The 16533-nt window shown below is 50.3% G+C and overlaps 7 protein-coding genes across 7 annotated transcripts; 4 read left to right on the top strand and 3 right to left on the bottom strand.

Annotated features, from left to right (window-relative positions):
- The first annotated feature begins 189 nt into the window (after nucleotides 1–189).
- On the top strand, nucleotides 190–2136 carry COCSADRAFT_191476 (uncharacterized protein). Its single transcript, XM_007703282.1, has 3 exons — nucleotides 190–579; nucleotides 634–1098; nucleotides 1150–2136. The coding sequence occupies exons 1-3, from the start codon at nucleotides 516–518 to the stop codon at nucleotides 1917–1919; spliced, it is 1299 nt and encodes a 432-aa protein (XP_007701472.1). The 5' UTR covers nucleotides 190–515; the 3' UTR covers nucleotides 1920–2136.
- A 66-nt stretch (nucleotides 2137–2202) lies between these two features.
- COCSADRAFT_38137 (uncharacterized protein) lies at nucleotides 2203–3643 on the top strand. Its single transcript, XM_007702894.1, has 4 exons — nucleotides 2203–2595; nucleotides 2679–2690; nucleotides 2829–2981; nucleotides 3048–3643. The coding sequence occupies exons 1-4, from the start codon at nucleotides 2569–2571 to the stop codon at nucleotides 3312–3314; spliced, it is 459 nt and encodes a 152-aa protein (XP_007701084.1). The 5' UTR covers nucleotides 2203–2568; the 3' UTR covers nucleotides 3315–3643.
- A 603-nt stretch (nucleotides 3644–4246) lies between these two features.
- On the top strand, nucleotides 4247–7238 carry COCSADRAFT_38136 (uncharacterized protein). The gene is made up of 10 exons (XM_007702893.1): nucleotides 4247–4403; nucleotides 4460–4510; nucleotides 4570–4696; nucleotides 4756–4921; nucleotides 5003–5301; nucleotides 5358–5437; nucleotides 5564–6075; nucleotides 6125–6138; nucleotides 6294–6313; nucleotides 6363–7238. Exons 1-10 carry the CDS (start codon nucleotides 4361–4363, stop codon nucleotides 6893–6895), a joined length of 1845 nt encoding a protein of 614 aa, XP_007701083.1. The 5' UTR covers nucleotides 4247–4360; the 3' UTR covers nucleotides 6896–7238.
- Nucleotides 7239–7803: 565 nt separating this feature from the next.
- On the bottom strand, nucleotides 7804–9346 carry COCSADRAFT_145614 (uncharacterized protein; the record flags this gene model as incomplete). The annotated part of the gene is made up of 2 exons (XM_007703281.1): nucleotides 8638–9346; nucleotides 7804–8570 (listed from the first exon to the last, which is right to left on the bottom strand). Exons 1-2 carry the CDS (start codon nucleotides 9305–9307, stop codon nucleotides 7804–7806), a joined length of 1437 nt encoding a protein of 478 aa, XP_007701471.1. The 5' UTR covers nucleotides 9308–9346.
- A 1289-nt stretch (nucleotides 9347–10635) lies between these two features.
- COCSADRAFT_161784 (uncharacterized protein) lies at nucleotides 10636–11030 on the top strand (the record flags this gene model as incomplete). The annotated part of the gene is made up of 2 exons (XM_007703280.1): nucleotides 10636–10741; nucleotides 10798–11030. 2 exons carry the CDS (start codon nucleotides 10636–10638, stop codon nucleotides 11028–11030), a joined length of 339 nt encoding a protein of 112 aa, XP_007701470.1.
- Nucleotides 11031–12396: 1366 nt separating this feature from the next.
- Nucleotides 12397–13602, bottom strand: COCSADRAFT_161783 (uncharacterized protein; the record flags this gene model as incomplete). The annotated part of the gene is made up of 4 exons (XM_007703279.1): nucleotides 12397–12884; nucleotides 12996–13137; nucleotides 13189–13353; nucleotides 13408–13602. The coding sequence occupies 4 exons, from the start codon at nucleotides 13600–13602 to the stop codon at nucleotides 12397–12399; spliced, it is 990 nt and encodes a 329-aa protein (XP_007701469.1).
- A 2386-nt stretch (nucleotides 13603–15988) lies between these two features.
- Nucleotides 15989–16353, bottom strand: COCSADRAFT_93152 (uncharacterized protein; the record flags this gene model as incomplete). Its single annotated transcript, XM_007703278.1, has 2 exons — nucleotides 15989–16243; nucleotides 16306–16353. 2 exons carry the CDS (start codon nucleotides 16351–16353, stop codon nucleotides 15989–15991), a joined length of 303 nt encoding a protein of 100 aa, XP_007701468.1.
- Nucleotides 16354–16533: the final 180 nt, after the last annotated feature.

Here is a 16533-nt window from a genome sequence, read left to right as displayed (position 1 = left end):
CTCATTACTGAAGAGGGAAACGCACGACAGATGACATATGTGCGCTGGGGTGGGATTGGTGAATACAGAAGGGAGTGGCAAAGCGGGTACGGTTCTCGGCTTGTGAGTGCTCGGCGGTTGGGCTTGCCTAAGCGGGCACAAGAAACCGAGGTCTGTCACGGTCACGGTCACGATTCAGGCTCTCAAAGACCATCCGTATCCCGGCCGACGGCAATGCGCCCTCAGCTTTCCCCATCGCCCCCCATCCCATCACCGTCATCCAACCCGTTCGCGCTCTTGTTCGTCTATCCACGGACTGCAAACGAGCGCGTGCAGTGACCGTCGACGCGGATCCGCTGTTTCGCGATTACCCCCAGCTTCCCCGCAAGAAGTCGCTCCTGCTTACGTCGGTTGAATCGCCGCTACTCGCCAGCCTCTCAACCGTCGCACGCCCTCGCCATCTCGCTGCATTCCATTGCCGTCTGCGCGTAAAGTAGGACGACGGGACACACAAGACACAAGACATACAAGACACAATGTCTTCGCCATCGCCGCCAAAGCCATGGGAAACGAGCGCCGGCGCGACAAGTGCCTCGGTTGGTCAGTTTCGCCAGTCCGGAGTAATAGGGATAACCATGACTAACCATCGCACAGGTCTCACAGGGTCAAACACCAGCACAGCATCCACAACCACCACATCCCCAACTTCTTCGACCGCTCCTCCACTGCCATCGGTACCCGACTCTCTTAGCACCGTCGCGAACCGCAACGCGACCGCGTATTCCGGCATGAACAACCGATATAACTCACCCTACGGCACAGGCTACGGAGGCATGAGCAGCTACAACTCGCCATATTCCACCATGGGCGGCGGGTACGGCTCCATGTACGGTGGCATGGGCGGTATGGGAGGCATGTACGGTGGCATGGGAGGAATGTATGGCGGCATGTACGGAGGCATGGGCGGCATGCCGGGCGATCCAAACAGCAGCCTTACACAGTCCTTCAGCCAAAGCACAGCAGCGACATTCCAGCTCATCGAAAACATTGTTGGCGCCTTCGGTGGCTTCGCGCAAATGCTCCAAAGCACATACATGGCGACTCACTCGTCATTCTTTGGTATGTCCCTGACCTGGTCATTCTTCTCTGCCAGTTTTTAACGTGTAACAGCCATGGTATCCGTTGCCGAACAGTTCGGAAACCTGCGACAAACACTCGGTTCGGTTTTGGGCATATACACCGTCATGCGGTGGATACGAACCGCCATCGCAAAAATTACAGGACGACCCTTGCCAGCCGACGCAACCGCCTTGACTCCCGCGAGTTTCGCAGCCTTCAACGGTCGTATGCCAGATGGTTCACCAGCACCCGCAAAGCCATCAAAGAAGCCTTTCATCGTGTTCATGCTCGCAGTATTCGGTCTGCCATACCTAATGGGCAAGCTCATCAAGGCCCTTGCCCGATCACAAGAAGCTGAGGAGCAACGAAAAATGCTCGAGAACCCACACTCGGCACAACCGCTCGATCCCAACAAGCTCGAGTTCTGCCGTGCGCTATATGACTTCACCCCCAATGCCAACGTGCAGGGTATGGATCTTTCAGTGAAGAAGGGCGACATGGTTGCCGTTCTCAGCAAGAGTGATCCTATGGGCAACGCATCAGAGTGGTGGAAATGCCGGTCAAGAGACGGTCGCGTGGGCTATCTTCCCGGCATCTACCTGGAGACTATTCAGCGAAAGACACCCGCTCAGATCACCAGTGGAAGTCAGATCGGAAGCCCGGCTGGAAGCAGGACCCAGACAATGACCAGCAGCAGTGCTACAAGCGGAACTGCTACCATGACCGAGTCGAGCATGGGAAACAAGGTCGGACCAAAGATTGACAGCAAGGCAGGAGATATGGGTGTTGAGAGTTTCCAGAAGGGTGCATTCTACTCGTAGGCCTAAAGGGTTTGTTCTTGAGCAATCTGCTCGTTTCATTGCATATGGCGTTTTTCATATCATCACTTTATGGCCTGCGAGCCTGTTGTACAAAGCTTGTTCGGGAAAAGGCTGCGGTTAAGGCGTATGGCGCTCAAAGATATCACGGACGGAATCAATGACAAATTTAATGTTCAGCAGTTATTCTATTGATAATAGCAAATATGACTATCACGTGAAGATGCAGCTGTTTCCATGATCTAAGGCTGCATCTAACATGGGTGCGCGGATAGGCAGATCCGCACTCACGTCACTCGCACATTGAACCTCAAAGCTTCAAAGCAAATAGCGCAAACTCCCGCCCTTCGCTTTTCCTGTAGAACTGCCTTTACCCACTGGTAGTTCTGTCGCCCTCTCTTCGACTTCAGCATCTTAGATTTCCTTCTACTACGACTTCTACGATATTAGGTTGCCACGTACAAAGGTCCACCGCTCTGCCCCTCCCCCACCGAGCGTCGTTTGTTGCGCCCCCGTAGATCGACAGCACCACAATACCATATCCGAAGCTTCAGCAAAGGTAGTGCATTCTTTCGAACGAGTTTGGAACTATTCAGCTTGAGTTACACGTGGTAAACCATCTGAGGAAAGAGAAAGCGCAACTCGGTCCAACATGTTCGCATCCAAACGGCTAGGCAAGGTACGTGTAAACAACAGGATGCAGACACAAAATTACGCGCAGTGACAAGCGTGCAAACAAAACAAGGCTAATCAACCTTGTAGGAGCTATCCAAGGTACCGTAACCCTCCTGTCCTTTGCGAATCACACCGACTCGCATCACCTCGATCAAGTCGACGCGCCCAAGACACAATACACAGAAACATACCAGTTTTATGCATGTATATGAAAAGATCGCTAAATCAGAGGGATAGATGCATGAGAAGCTTCCGCCAGGCATAACGCTTGTTCAAGCTGACGACTTCCAAACCTGGCTCATGGACATCAAAGTCATGGACTCGAATCCCATCTACGAAGGCGAAACATACCGCTTGAAATTCAGTTTTAGCCCACAGTATCCTATCGAGGTATTTGATTCCTGCTTCGAGCTAGTCGAATTCGCCTAGCTAGTTGCTAAACTCCCCACTTCATAGGCCCCCGAAGTCGTATTCGTCCGCGATGAAACTCACCCGATACCCTGGCACCCGCATATATACTCCAACGGCATCATCTGCCTCGACCTGCTAGACCGCTCCGGCTGGTCCCCTGTACACAATGTGGAGAGTGTATGTGTGAGCTTGCAGAGCATGCTCACGAGCAACACGAAGAAGGAAAGACCTCAAGGAGACGATAATTTCGTAAGGTACAACACCCAGAGGCCAAGGGACATCAGCTTCGTGTTCCACGACGAGAAAGTTTGAGACCGTGGCAATTCTGGTTTACATGGCGGGGTTTTTTTTGGGAAAACAAGGGGGGGGGGCATTAGTGTATTATAGAGTTGGTATACGGCGTTTCTTTACGGGATATGGAGGCTAGGATGGGAAAGGACTGGGCGTTGCATGATGACGATTCCGAACATGGAAGCAGAGAAAGCTTGTCATTTGATTAAACCTTCGATGAAGACATAGAAAATTGGTATGCTGAAAATTTTCCATAACATTGAGAGTTTCATTGCACACTATTCCCTGCTGGTATTATAGCTGCCAGAATGAGGTCAACTTTTGATAATCCGAAGCAATCTAGTCTGGTAGCCGTGTGTAAGCTTTTTAGCGGTATTTGTATGATTCTCAGTCCGCCTATCTGCTTGAGAAAATGGATATGATTTTCTGTTTCATTAGGACGAAGACCTCTAGGTCGAGGTTCGTGTCTTTCCCAAGTATCTGGGACAAAGAAACTCGATCCGGGTTGCCATTCTGCAACTGTCTCCTTAAGCAGAGTTGGTATTGGAGTTAGTGTCTCCCGCAAAAAACAAAAGGAATATGCTTGCTTTGAGAATGGACCGATGCTTGGGTCCACCAGCAGAACATGAGTGTCAGCTGCACAGCCTATGTTATTACCTTCTACAAAGGTACTCGCGCTTTGGGATATGGAATTTCTCTGCCCACGAAGGGTACCGCTGCTTTTGAACATTCCTAATGGTCTTTCTACAAAGCCTCGCTCAAATCTTGTAATGTAAAGGAGAGAATAACTCTCTCCGAGGCCAACCGAGGTTCGCCTCGAGGTTTTGTTGCCTCCAATTATTTTATTTTCCAAGGTATCGATAAGCGCCGGCGAACCAGTTAACCGAGTGCGCCTAGCGTCGCCCGCCGACACTACGAACGATCCCTGCGAGGCCAATTTTTCTCCGTTCGCTCGCCTTTAAGCAAGCGCAAAAAAGATTCCCAGCCCTTTTTTTCCCACCTTCTCTCCAACACCTTCCTGCTCTTCAATTTTACTTCAGGTTGTTCCTTCCACACACACCGCAATCATGAGCGAAGAAGTCTACGAGGGTGCTATCGGCATCGATCTTGGTGCGCAACACTCGCAATATTACCCCACAGTGGCATGTGCTAACCGATATCCCCAGGCACTACCTACTCTTGCGTTGCCAACTACGAAGGCACCAATGTTGAGATCAGTATGCGCCCGCTCAATCCATCCTCATCAAAGCAATCGTCTAACCATGCTTTCCCATAGTTGCCAACGAGCAGGGTAGCTTCACCACTCCCTCGTTCGTGTCCTTCACCTCAGAGGAGCGTCTTATCGGTGAGGCGGCCAAGAACCAGGCTGCTATGAACCCCGAGAACACTGTCTTCGATGTCAAGTGAGTTTTTCTTTTTCGCAGACATATTGTACATGCGATCAGTAGACTGACTTTGCTAGGCGTCTCATTGGTCGCCGATTCGAGGACGAGACCGTCACAAAGGACATCAAGTCATGGCCATTCAAGGTCGTTGACCAGAACGGCAGCCCCATTGTCGAGGTCGAGTACCTCGGTGAGAAGAAGCAGTTCTCTCCTCAGGAGATCTCTGCTATGGTTCTTGTCAAGGTACGATCTGCGCTCACATACCCTGTCCAGCGGGGCAAATACAAACTTTGTGTGGCGAGGTGGAACTAACACACCCCACAGATGAAGGAGGTCGCTGAGACTAAGCTCGGTAAGAAGGTCGAGAAGGCCGTCATCACTGTGCCTGCTTACTTCAACGACAACCAGCGTCAGGCTACCAAGGACGCTGGTGCCATTGCTGGCCTCAACGTTCTCCGTATCATCAACGAGCCCACCGCCGCTGCTATTGCTTACGGTCTTGGTGCCGGTAAGTCCGACAAGGAGAGGAACGTTCTCATCTACGATCTCGGTGGTGGTACTTTCGATGTGTCTCTTCTGCACATTCAGGGTGGTGTCTTCACTGTCAAGGCTACTGCCGGAGAGTGAGTCCTCATTTTTGCTTCACTACACAAACACTTTGGCTAATCAAACACTAAAGCACACATTTGGGCGGTCAAGACTTCGATACAAACCTCCTTGATCACTTCAAGAAGGAGTTCACTAAGAAGACCAAGAAGGGTACGTGGAGTGATCAAAAATTTCCTTTCCCCTCAGAAGTCGACTATGGCAACCACAATGGCAATAACACCGTTTCGAATGGTTCTTAGCTCGCTATGCCTCGATATTCCTACTGACATTTTGTAGACATCAGCGGTGATGCCCGTGCTCTTCGCCGTCTCCGAACTGCTTGCGAGCGTGCCAAGCGTACTCTCTCCAACGCCACCCAGACTACCGTTGAGATCGATTCTCTCTTCGATGGCGAGGACTTCAATGCGAACATTACACGCGCCCGTTTTGAGGACCTGAACCAGAAGGCCTTCGCTGGCACTCTGGACCCCGTTGCCCAGGTTCTCAAGGACGCCAACATCGCCAAGGACAAGGTCGACGAGATCGTTCTCGTTGGTGGTTCTACCCGTATTCCCAAGATTCAGAAGCTCCTCAGCGACTTCTTCAACGGCAAGAAGCTCGAGAAGAGCATCAACCCCGATGAGGCCGTTGCCTACGGTGCCGCCGTCCAGGCCGGTATCCTTTCTGGAAAGGCTACCTCCGCCGACACCGCTGACCTCCTCCTTCTCGATGTCGTTCCCCTCTCCCTTGGTGTCGCCATGGAGGGTAACATTTTCGCTCCCGTCGTTCCCCGTGGCCAGACTGTTCCTGTGAGTATTGATTCATTCCTGCTTAGATCATGATCTGACTTTTTTCCAGACTATCAAGAAGAGGCAAGTTCTTCCGATGATTTCCTATGTTGCTCTGACGCGACATTTCCGTTTTTGCCGAAGTTGTTGTGTTCACGTCAGGTGATGCAACATTTACGGCTCCTCTTTCCAATACCCCCACTTTCAGCGTCTCATGAACAACTGCTAACTTCCTACAGGACTTTCACCACTGTTGCCGGTAAGATAATCCTCGCTGCTTGTTTCTGACCATGTACTGACTTTTCCAGACAACCAGCAGACCGTCCAGTTCCCTGTCTTCCAGGGTGAGCGTGTCAACTGCGAGGACAACACCTCCTTGGGCGAGTTTACTCTTGCACCAATCCCTCCGATGAGGGCCGGAGAGGCTGTTCTTGAGGTTGTTTTCGAGGTCGATGTCAACGGTATCCTGAAGGTCACTGCCACCGAGAAGACCTCCGGCCGCAGCGCCAACATCACCATCTCCAACGCCGTTGGCAAGCTCTCGTCAACTGACATCGAGAACATGATCAACGACGCCCAGAAGTTCAAGACCAGCGACGAGGCTTTCAGCAAGAAGTTCGAGTCCAGGCAACAGCTCGAGTCCTACATCTCCCGTGTCGAGGAGATGGTCTCTGACCCCACCACCTCTATCCGTCTTAAGCGTGGTCAGAAGGAGAAGATTGAGTCTGCTCTCTCTGATGCCATGGCCCAACTCGAGGTTGAGGATGCCTCCGCTGAGGACCTGAAGAAGAAAGAGCTTGCGCTCAAGCGCACTGTCACCAAGGCTTTCTCTACCCGATAAGCGTATCATGTATGAGGAGTGCCACATGGGTTGGCGGGTAGGAAGTAAGGGCGCAGGTGCAGAATACCCAGACTGCAAGCTGTGAACGGAGTTTCATCTATTGCGGCTTTTAACGATAGACTTGGTGTGTTTAGTTCCTTCTTCTTTCATGGGTTCCCGTTTCCGGCATTCGTGGAACGTGAAAAAAAAGTCTTCTTTATGCTTTTACGACGATGCCTGACGAAACGATCGTAACGGATGTTCTGCAAAAGTATGCCTGGCGGTCAACGTCTCTTATGTAGTTCACGAGGTAGATGCACGGAGAGAGGAAAGGAAATTGAAATGAATTTGTTAAATTTGGCCTTTTTTCTATCCTTAAAATGTGCTTCAAACTACGAAGATAATCTTAAGTCTAAAATTCTCTCTTGTGTTTTAGGGTAACTCCTAAACCAAGCATTTGCGAATAGGGTTAGTTATATATTGTAGTTAACTATCAAAATTTAAATGTCTAAGGTATTGTGAATATAGAAGGTGGAATCTTACAAGTAGACTGTGGTGAAAGGAAGAGGAAGATTTCAAGGAATCTTCTTCAGCATTAAATTCCTAGCCACTCTTAGCCGTAGTATTGGAAAATGAAAACAAAGTTCTTTCTTTGGCAGAAAGAGTAGGAAGTTTTGATAGAGACTTTACTTTTGTTTGGTAGAAAGAGGTATAGATATAGCTTTGAACTTTCTTCCAACTGAAGTTGTATTAATTACAATACTATGTAATAGTTTAATGCTATCACCAAGGAGACATGCAAATCATCTTCAAATACAAACATTCATACTTTGATCACATATTTACTCCTCCCTTCCTTCCTTCCTTCCTTCCTTCCTTCCTTCTTCCCTCCCTACCCTTTTTCCCCACCCATCTAGTCCCTCCCCCTCCTACCTCCCCACCATCCTCTCCAAAACCGTATCAACAACCGCCCAAACAGTAGAGCTATATGGCGCACCCCATGCATATCCCGCAAACCACATTCCCTTATATCCCTGCAAGCTATTCACCTCGCTCACAAACCCACTTTGTATCTTGGCTGCATCCTGCGGCCACCATGGACGCGAGTGATCCGAACTCGCTCGAAACGTAACTTCACAGTTTGCTGCTGTGGTGTTTACTGAGCCCGCTCGAATTAGCCGATCGACGCGGTCTCGCACGAGCTGCTGGAATGCAGGCGTGGAAAGCGTGTAGTTTGCGCCGAATATGACGCGGAAGAGATTTGTACCCGCAGGGCCCGTAGCGTCGAGACGGAGACTGTAGGGGTAGTCTTTGAGTGCCAGGTAGCTGGTTGGTACTACGGCCTGAGGTAGGAAGGAGATGGAGGTCTTGGACGGGAGGCAGGGCGCGTGGATTATAGCTACGAATTCTGCGCTGGGGGTCCAGGGGGTAAATAGCGATTTTTGACGCTTGTCTGGGTTGAAGGGGGAGAGGTTGGCAAGGGTTGGGGGTGCGGTGAAGAGGATCTTCTGGGTGGTGATGAGGTAGGAAGTACCGTTTGTGTGGGTGACGGTGAGCTGGATGCTGTTTTTTGTGCGTTTTGTGGATTGCACGGTGCTGGAGAGGAGGATGTCTGACTTGAGAAGGGAGAGAGCGCGGGTGTAGAGGAGGGCGTTGTTGCTGTTTGTCGGGCGGAAGAGCTTGGATTGGAGGAAATCTAATCATTGGTTCCAGAGTCAGTGCAAATTCTGTAATATCTTAACAGCAGCAATTCTTCGACTTACCTTGTGTAAGTGACGCCCCGAATGCTTGCAGCACAGTCAATGTCAAGAGATTCCTCACACCACCGTATCCCACTCCTGAAATCGCAGTTATCCGCGGCACCGCCGCTTCGATTCCTTCCCTTTTTGCAAACTGCTCGAATGGAATCAGGAAATCATCGGGGATATCGCCTGGAAGTGGGAAGTTCCAGTATCCTGGCTCCAAGTACTGTTGATATTTCTGAGTAATGGTGAGCCAGCGGCTAAACGCTTCATTCGTAGTATTCGCACTTGGAGCGCGGTAATCTAGTAGCGTTTTTCCTGTTTCGACGTCGACGTTGAGCGGAGTCAGTCTCTCTGGAGAAAAGACTTCAGTCGTAATATTGAAGCGGGCGAAGAAGGAGGATGCAGGGCCGTAGGGAAGATACGACTGCACGCCGTAATCGACAGTTGTGTTTGTTTCTGGGATGAGATATGTACTTGTGTGGCCACCTAGATTGGGTCTGGTCTCGACGACGATGACGCTTTTTTTGAGGTCTTCGCGGAGACGGACTGCGGCGTATGTGCCTGATGCACCTCCTCCAATGATAACAACATCTTTGGTTATTTGAATTGGTTTTGGTTTCCCACTTATTGCTAAACTGGTGGGAACACTGAAGAGAAGGAAAGACAGGATGCTGATTGATTTAGACATAGTAGCAGAAATTGACGCATGGCATCGTTTGAATTGTTTGGGGATTACATATATAAACGATGCTGAATTGGAAGCACGGCAGTTGTCCAGGCACTCTAGTAGTGAAGGAAGCTTGGCGCAGCGGAGGTGGCTGCAAATGGCGTTGTGTTACTACATCTGGAATGGTATGCAGGTCGAGGCTCATTTAGGCGTTTGGTGGTCAGCCTCGGGTGGGTTCATGGCCCAAGCTGTACTCGCTATGGGAGTCCTGTTTAGCAAATAGTGCTCCAAAATGTGGACTTTTGGCGTTACTCGTCAGAAACACTACTGTCGTAGCCATAAGAGCGGTGATTAAGTCGCTCCTCTTTAACATGATCTGCACAGGCACTGCCTAGTCAATATTCAATACCAACTTATTGGTCGTACGACCCATTCGCCACAGCCTTTCGATTGGACGGTTATAGAACATCGTACAGCGAGTATAATTCTGGCCCCCAACAATATGCCGTACATGGGAATGACTGCATGTGCACGCATCAGTACAAATTGCATGCAGAGGGCATAGTGTTTGCGCGGCACATGACAGAAGAGTCTAGTATGACACGTGAAAGCCCAAGTACTGATTCGCGTGGGTCGCCAAACTCAATTTTGCTCTTGCGGCTGAAGTCGTTGAGGTGGCTGTGGAAACATGGACGTAGACTGGTGAGTGATCGGTACAGGTGGGTAGTTAGACCACGTACGCACCACTAGGGTAGTACGTAAACGGTACTCCTTTCAAGTATATCCTCTAGAACTTAGCAAGTGCTGCTGCAATGAACAAATGCGGAGGTGATACTGTGTGAGCTTTACAAACGACGTTTCTAGGTACAGCTTTTTCTCTCAATACATAGTTTGATGCAATAGTCCTGGACAAAGAAGACTTTGTGGTAACGCAAGCGTTGAATACGATGGCCGCCCCTTCCTTCAAGTCCACGGTTTTCGTCACATATGTACTCACTATCCTACCCTTTAAAAATACGATTCCCAACTTGCACCATCTTGCTCCCATTTGTAAACAACCCAGTTTGTAACATCTCTTCTCTATCAGTCCGTCCAGTACAATATGCAGGCGTTGCGTCCTGTGCAGCTCTTCATACCGAAACGCTGGGATTACTGGTCATTAGTCGTCCTCCCTCATTCCCAGGCTATCAAGAGGATCAAATATCTTTCATCAGGAACGATCTAGCCAATAAATCATACATGCACCACTTGAAAGTTATCAACAAGGAAGCCGATGATGAAATCATCGCCTACGCGAAGTAGGAAATCTACGAGCATGGGTCGCCTGACCTTGAAGCTCTAAGCAGCCAATGGACGAAGCGTCGAAGCAAGTGGACCAGTATGGTCGTTTACGAGAAGCTGCACACCAATACTTTTGTAGTCGAAACGGAGAGTTGGGGAAGCACCCTCATGTACGTGAGTTGAGCTGCCACCCTTGTATGGTCAGAATACTCATACCCTGAACGCAACAGTCCTGGATCTTATTGTCACTTCAGCAAACACAGACGACGAGGTGCCGGTAGCCTTCTTGTGCAATGGGGAATCGCGAAATCTGAAAGAGCTGCAGCTTGCTGTGTTCCTGCAGGCATCTGTCCAAGGCCAGCGACTTTGCAAGCACTATGGGTTCGAAACTATCAATACGGTCAAGTTCAGTCGTGCAAACTACAGGCTTACAAGAACAGAAGTCATGTCTGTAATGATTTGATATCCATCCAAGAATGAGATTAATGAGGCTTTGATATGTGGGTAGTCTCACACCGGCGGCGGCGCCGATGCACAGTGGTGGTTGGGTGCCAAAATATTTAAGAGCGCTTCCACAGAACGTGTACTGTACGCCAGGCTACATATCCTGAAGAATCAACTCTATTCGTGATATATAACACCTTTCCCCAGCTCATTATGTCTCCGAAATTCATTCGATACTCACAGGAGAGCTATGGGTAGACCTTGTTCATCGCCGAAGCATTTAAACGAGAAACTCTAGTAAACCAGTACAAGAGAAGAGGGGAAGGGAAGAAGCTTTTCCAATTCAGGTCCCCACATGCTAATCCACTACTTATCTACTTTTCAGTGACCTCGTTAGATCCGACTAGTCCAGTAATGACTATAAAACAGCTCAGCAACTGCGAATACCTATGAATCGTCCCAGAGACTTACATTTGAAACTGATTGGGACTTGGGCTACTTGATGGTACATTTTATAATACCTGGGACAAGATTCAGTATCAGCTACAAAACAGGTATTAAAATCACTTGGACGTGAAGCATGGAGAACAGCATTCTTATATACCAGGACAGAAATCTGATAGCACTCGTATTTGCATGTTGGCCTGCGTAGAGGACCTACCTGACCGTCATTACGAGATTCTCAACATTTTAAGATGGCTCGGATAGTTGGGAAAGCCTTTTTCTGACCTTGCATGATACATAGCATGAATCCTGTAAGCCGAGTTTGGACCCACATATGCCCACAGCTCCGGGGAGAGTATGGGGAGAAGAGTTCCGACATCACACGGTACGCATCATGGGTCGAGCGCAGTGAACAGTACAAAATCATACAATTGTATTGGATGGCTGGCCATTTCAATGCCGACATGAGTTATATGGCTATCCAAGAACGAGCTGTGCAAAATGACTGACGCTACCGATTCTGAGCATTCGAATCATTACTCTATTCACTCGTTTTTGGAAGGAAAATTAAGATCCTCGATGGTGCGTTGGTGAAGATGAAAATGAAATCTGCTCGGAATATCAAGCTTGACAGCAGTCAGAGCCTTGGGGTTCTCCTACTCTAATCCACCTTGAAAACTAATTTCAGATCGAGATATGTGTGCATATGGCATTCACGTAAAATCCATACGAGCTGAACTACTCTTTCGAGCTGCGTTCCTTTCGGATAGGCGATCTCGATGGCGAGCAAGTGACACGGCGTCTGCCCTTACCAGCTTTGCTGCGAGATCGGGACCTGCTAGAACCAGGCGAGCGTTTGCGCTTCTTGACATCAGTGCGAGAGTCAACTGAGTCAGCGCCAGAAGAAGTGGAGTATCTACGTCGCCGCTCACGCACAGGGCTTATGGATCGGGAGGACCTCGAAGGAGAGCGACGTCGACGGCGTGGAGGGCTATGTGATGGTGACCTCGTTCGGAGCCTGGGCGCTGGTGAGCTCGATTTATCACGAGGAGAACTAGATCGCGAATTATGCCTAGGTAGCCTTCTCTTATCTTGGCCAGGAGACCAAGACCTGTCCTTGCGTGCTCCTCGCCGTCTCGGGGGCGGAGAGTTGCTTCTTGAAGGAGATCTCCGTCGCGTACGGCGAGGCGGAGACCTAGAGCGATCAAGCGATGGCGAGCGACGTGTTCGGCGCCTGGGTGGACTTCGTGATGGTCCTGACGATGGTGAGCGACGTGCACGACGAGGTGGTGGGGATGCAGAACGGCTGCCCGAAGGGGAACGACGGCGCTCGCGAGACCTATCGTAACGCCCTCCACGACCGCGACCTCGGCCTCCTCCAGGTATATACAAGTCGCGCTCGCGATTCGGTGGAGAATGCCTTCTTCTCCTGTCACATGTGAGCGAGTCAGTCTTCTTGTCTAGGAATATGGCACATACGGTGGTGATCTCGAGTCACGCCGAGGATGGCCTCTGTCAAAATCTCTGCCCCGGCCTCTACGGTCACTGCCGCGGTATCGTCCTCCACCACCACCGCGTCCACGTTCGGGACGATCTGAACGTTCGCTTTGGCGGAAAGAGTCGATCATAGCATTCTGCGCTTGGTCCTCAGCGCGCCTTGCATCGGCAGCGGCCTTCGAAAGCTGTAGGCTGTGTCAGCAGCGTCGGTGACGTGAGCTCAAGATGTGCCATACCTGTTCCTGCTGCAATTCAGCCTTCTTTGCTTCCAGGAGCTCACGCGGTACCCCCATGGGACTGTCTTGGGCGCTGAGCATGAGATCCCATAGCTCTTTGCAGAATGGCGCTGTATCTTTTCCCAAAAAGCCGGTAAGTTGGATTTGGATTTCCTTAATCTTTGGCTGGACAAACGTCAGTATAATGCTAGCAAAAACGCGAGGTAAGTGTCCACTAACAAATTGACTTTGCTCAACCAAGTTGTAGCAGGTCTCGACCACAATGTCATCTTCATCGCCCAAGATGGTAGTTATCTTATTGGCAATCCATCTTTTCATTAGGTCGATGTTGACTTTCTCGATATCCACCTTCTTGTCAAACTCTGGCGGGAATTTGGTCGCTTTAAGGCGCTTTTGGTCGATACTGAGCGCCATGGTTGCGGGTTGTAGGTGATTGTAAGAGCGACAAGGCCAGTGAGGTGTAGGGCGGGTGAGATACGCGACGGTGAAAGCTAGGGCTCACTCGGGTCCATCCGCGCGGGCTTGGCGGCAACTTCAGGATTACGTCAGTCGTTCATGCAGGTACGATACATCACGCTAAGCTCTTGTCAACTAGGGCTTCACCTCTCACTCTTTCTTTCCACTAGCATTCAAGGATGTGAGGCACAATAGATTATCATGTGGAACAACAATTCGGGATGTGAAGGAGCGCACATGAAGAGCTTGGGTATGCAGTGGTTTAAGCAATGACTGCATGCAGTGACAGTTTCCAGGACTTGTTCAGCACGCCCATTTGAGCAGCTGCGTAGATGTCAACTAACAATACGACCCTCGTGCCTGCTACACTTATCCAGGACTTCCTGCCATCTTTTAATCCACATGACTCGGCCATGACTTCTGTTCTGATCCATCGACTCAACGAATCCCATTACCCGAAATCCTACTTCATCCATCGTCTTCCTCCTCTTTCATACTAGTTGCCATCACCCATCGATATTCATCTGATTACTTCTTCTAAAGCCCATCTTCAATCCCTTAGAGACATCGTTCACCCTGTTTTCGTTTACCAAGGCAACCGTTTCGGCGGTATCGGACATGTTTGCACCAACGAAGCAGCTCGAAACCGCAACAGCCCCTCTACCTACTCAGCAGCCTGCCGATACAGCAACGCAAGGAGCACCTATTCCTGCCCCAAATGAGACTATCTCCGAGCCAGCACCTCCACTCGCTCCGGAAGTACCTCCGGCCGTGCCCCCGGCAGCACCTGAGCCTCCTTCAACTGTACTTCCAGCTGTGCCTTCAACCATACCTGAGCCTGTCCCGGAAGTACCTCCAGCACCGACCTCAAATTTTACCCAGCCAGAGCCTCTACCAGTAACCGAGCCAACTTTACAAGTACCCGCCATAGAACCAGTGGCGACGGAACCTGTAGCGCCTCTTTCTACAGCATCGCTTCCTGAAGCGTCACCACCCAGAGCTTCACTTCCTGAGGGTTCGACAGCTACAGCGCCTGTTCCTGTGTCTTCGGTCCCTGCGGTCCCTCTGCCGGTAGCACCATTTCCTACAGCGTCTCTTCCTGTAGCGCCACTCCCTACGGCTTCAGTTCCTGAAACGTCAACTCCAACAACACCTATTCCTGTGACGTCTGTACCAGTAGCGTCTCTTCCTGTGGCGTCTGTGTCAGTAGTGCATCTTCCCGAGAAACCACTGCCCACAGCTTCACTTCCTGAGACGACGATCCCCACAGTGCCTATTCCTGTTGCATCGCTTCCTACAGTTTCAATCCCTGAGACGTCTCTACCGGTAGCGTCTCTTCCTGTAGCGTCACTTCCCACAGCTTCAATTCATGAAGGGGCAGTCCCTACAACATTTCTTCCTGCGGCGTCTCTGCCAGTAGGATCTCTGCAAGTAGCATCGCTTCCCGAGGCATCTCTCCCAGCAGTGCCTCTTCCAGTTGTACCAGCAACCCTTCCCACTGCAGGGACAGGATTACCTCTGCCAGTTCCTACTGCGCCATTACCTACCGCTGCGCCCGAGACACTAGCGAGTGCAGCATCAGGGTTAGCTCCGTCGGTTGCAACTACTACTAAGTGAGTGCACTTGATCCATTAGTCACTATATACATATACTAACAATACCCAGAACTATGCGCAAACGTGACATGATCAAGCTGCTCCGACCGTTGCTTGCAATCATACCCGGATGTATGCCCCTTCTTGTGCTGCTCGCCCAGAAGAGTGCAGCGGGTGTAGACATCAAACCTATTATCGAAGGCATGATATTGGCTGCGGGACCGTGAATCGAGATTGAAGACTGGTATCTGGATTTGGGCGGCGAACTTCGAGTCCACTCCTCACATTCCCTTGTGCCCTAAGTTGCACACCAAGACTATCATGTAGATTGTCGAATTAATCATCATTCCTATGACTATCCATGATTGATATTGCTCCGTTGCTTCATCGTCTGTCCGCTCTTCTTTGCCAGTATATTGGCTATCCCATGTCGTGATGGTGATCCAGAGGTCTTATCATGGACTCTATACTTCTCGAATGTGTTCTTGAAATGCAGGCTTAGTCTTGTTCCTCAGCAGGCGGCACTGCGAGTGGGGTCAGTCCGGGGAACCTGGGATATCAGCCCTTTAACAAGACAGAGGTACTGAGTGGGGTATTAGCAGAATGGACGACAGCACATCTGACTTGATTGGTCTCCCTCCAAACCCCATCCATATCACCCCCTTTCTTCATACCCATTTCTTCTCTCACATCCATCAACCTGACTTATCCCTTCTATTTCCACACATCTCATTTTATCAGCTTCCCCATCACCCCCCAACAGCCCTCTCCACCATAGCCCTCGCTTCTTCCAACCCCCGACTCAACTCCCCTCTCTTCTGCGCTTCCTTGACTTCAAAATGTAACTTGAGTAGGTCCTTTGCGCGCTTCAGGTCAGGATCGGATTCGTCTTGTTGTATCATGGAAGCAGTGTTTGGTTCAGCAGCGGCAGTAGCGCCTTGGGCAGTAGTAGAAGGAGAAGAGTCGGGGCGTGCGGAGACGAGGGCGAGAGCGGCGGCGGGGTCCTGGGGTGCTTGGTTAGTTGACGAAGAAGATGAAGTGGGGAGAGGATGGATGGGATACATACACAGACGCGTAGAGAGACGAGGTCGGAGAGGATTTCTGCTAGTTGCATGGTGTTTTCTTTGGGTGGGAGCTGGTCTGCTGCCATTGTGTTTTTTGTCGCCAGATATGTCCCGCCTGTAATGAGTGTTTTCTTTCTTCAAGGCAGGTTTAGATGGTTTTGGCAATGCTTCCCAGTATCAAGCGCAGAATGTAAAGTTTCCCCTCAGCCAGAAACCTGGTCCTCGAAGTT

This window comes from Bipolaris sorokiniana, assembly GCF_000338995.1.
Source record: "Bipolaris sorokiniana ND90Pr unplaced genomic scaffold COCSAscaffold_9, whole genome shotgun sequence".
NCBI classification, from domain to species: domain Eukaryota; kingdom Fungi; phylum Ascomycota; class Dothideomycetes; order Pleosporales; family Pleosporaceae; genus Bipolaris; species Bipolaris sorokiniana.
The sequence above is the reverse complement of the archived record's forward strand: the minus strand, read 5'-3'. Positions and strand labels throughout refer to the sequence as shown.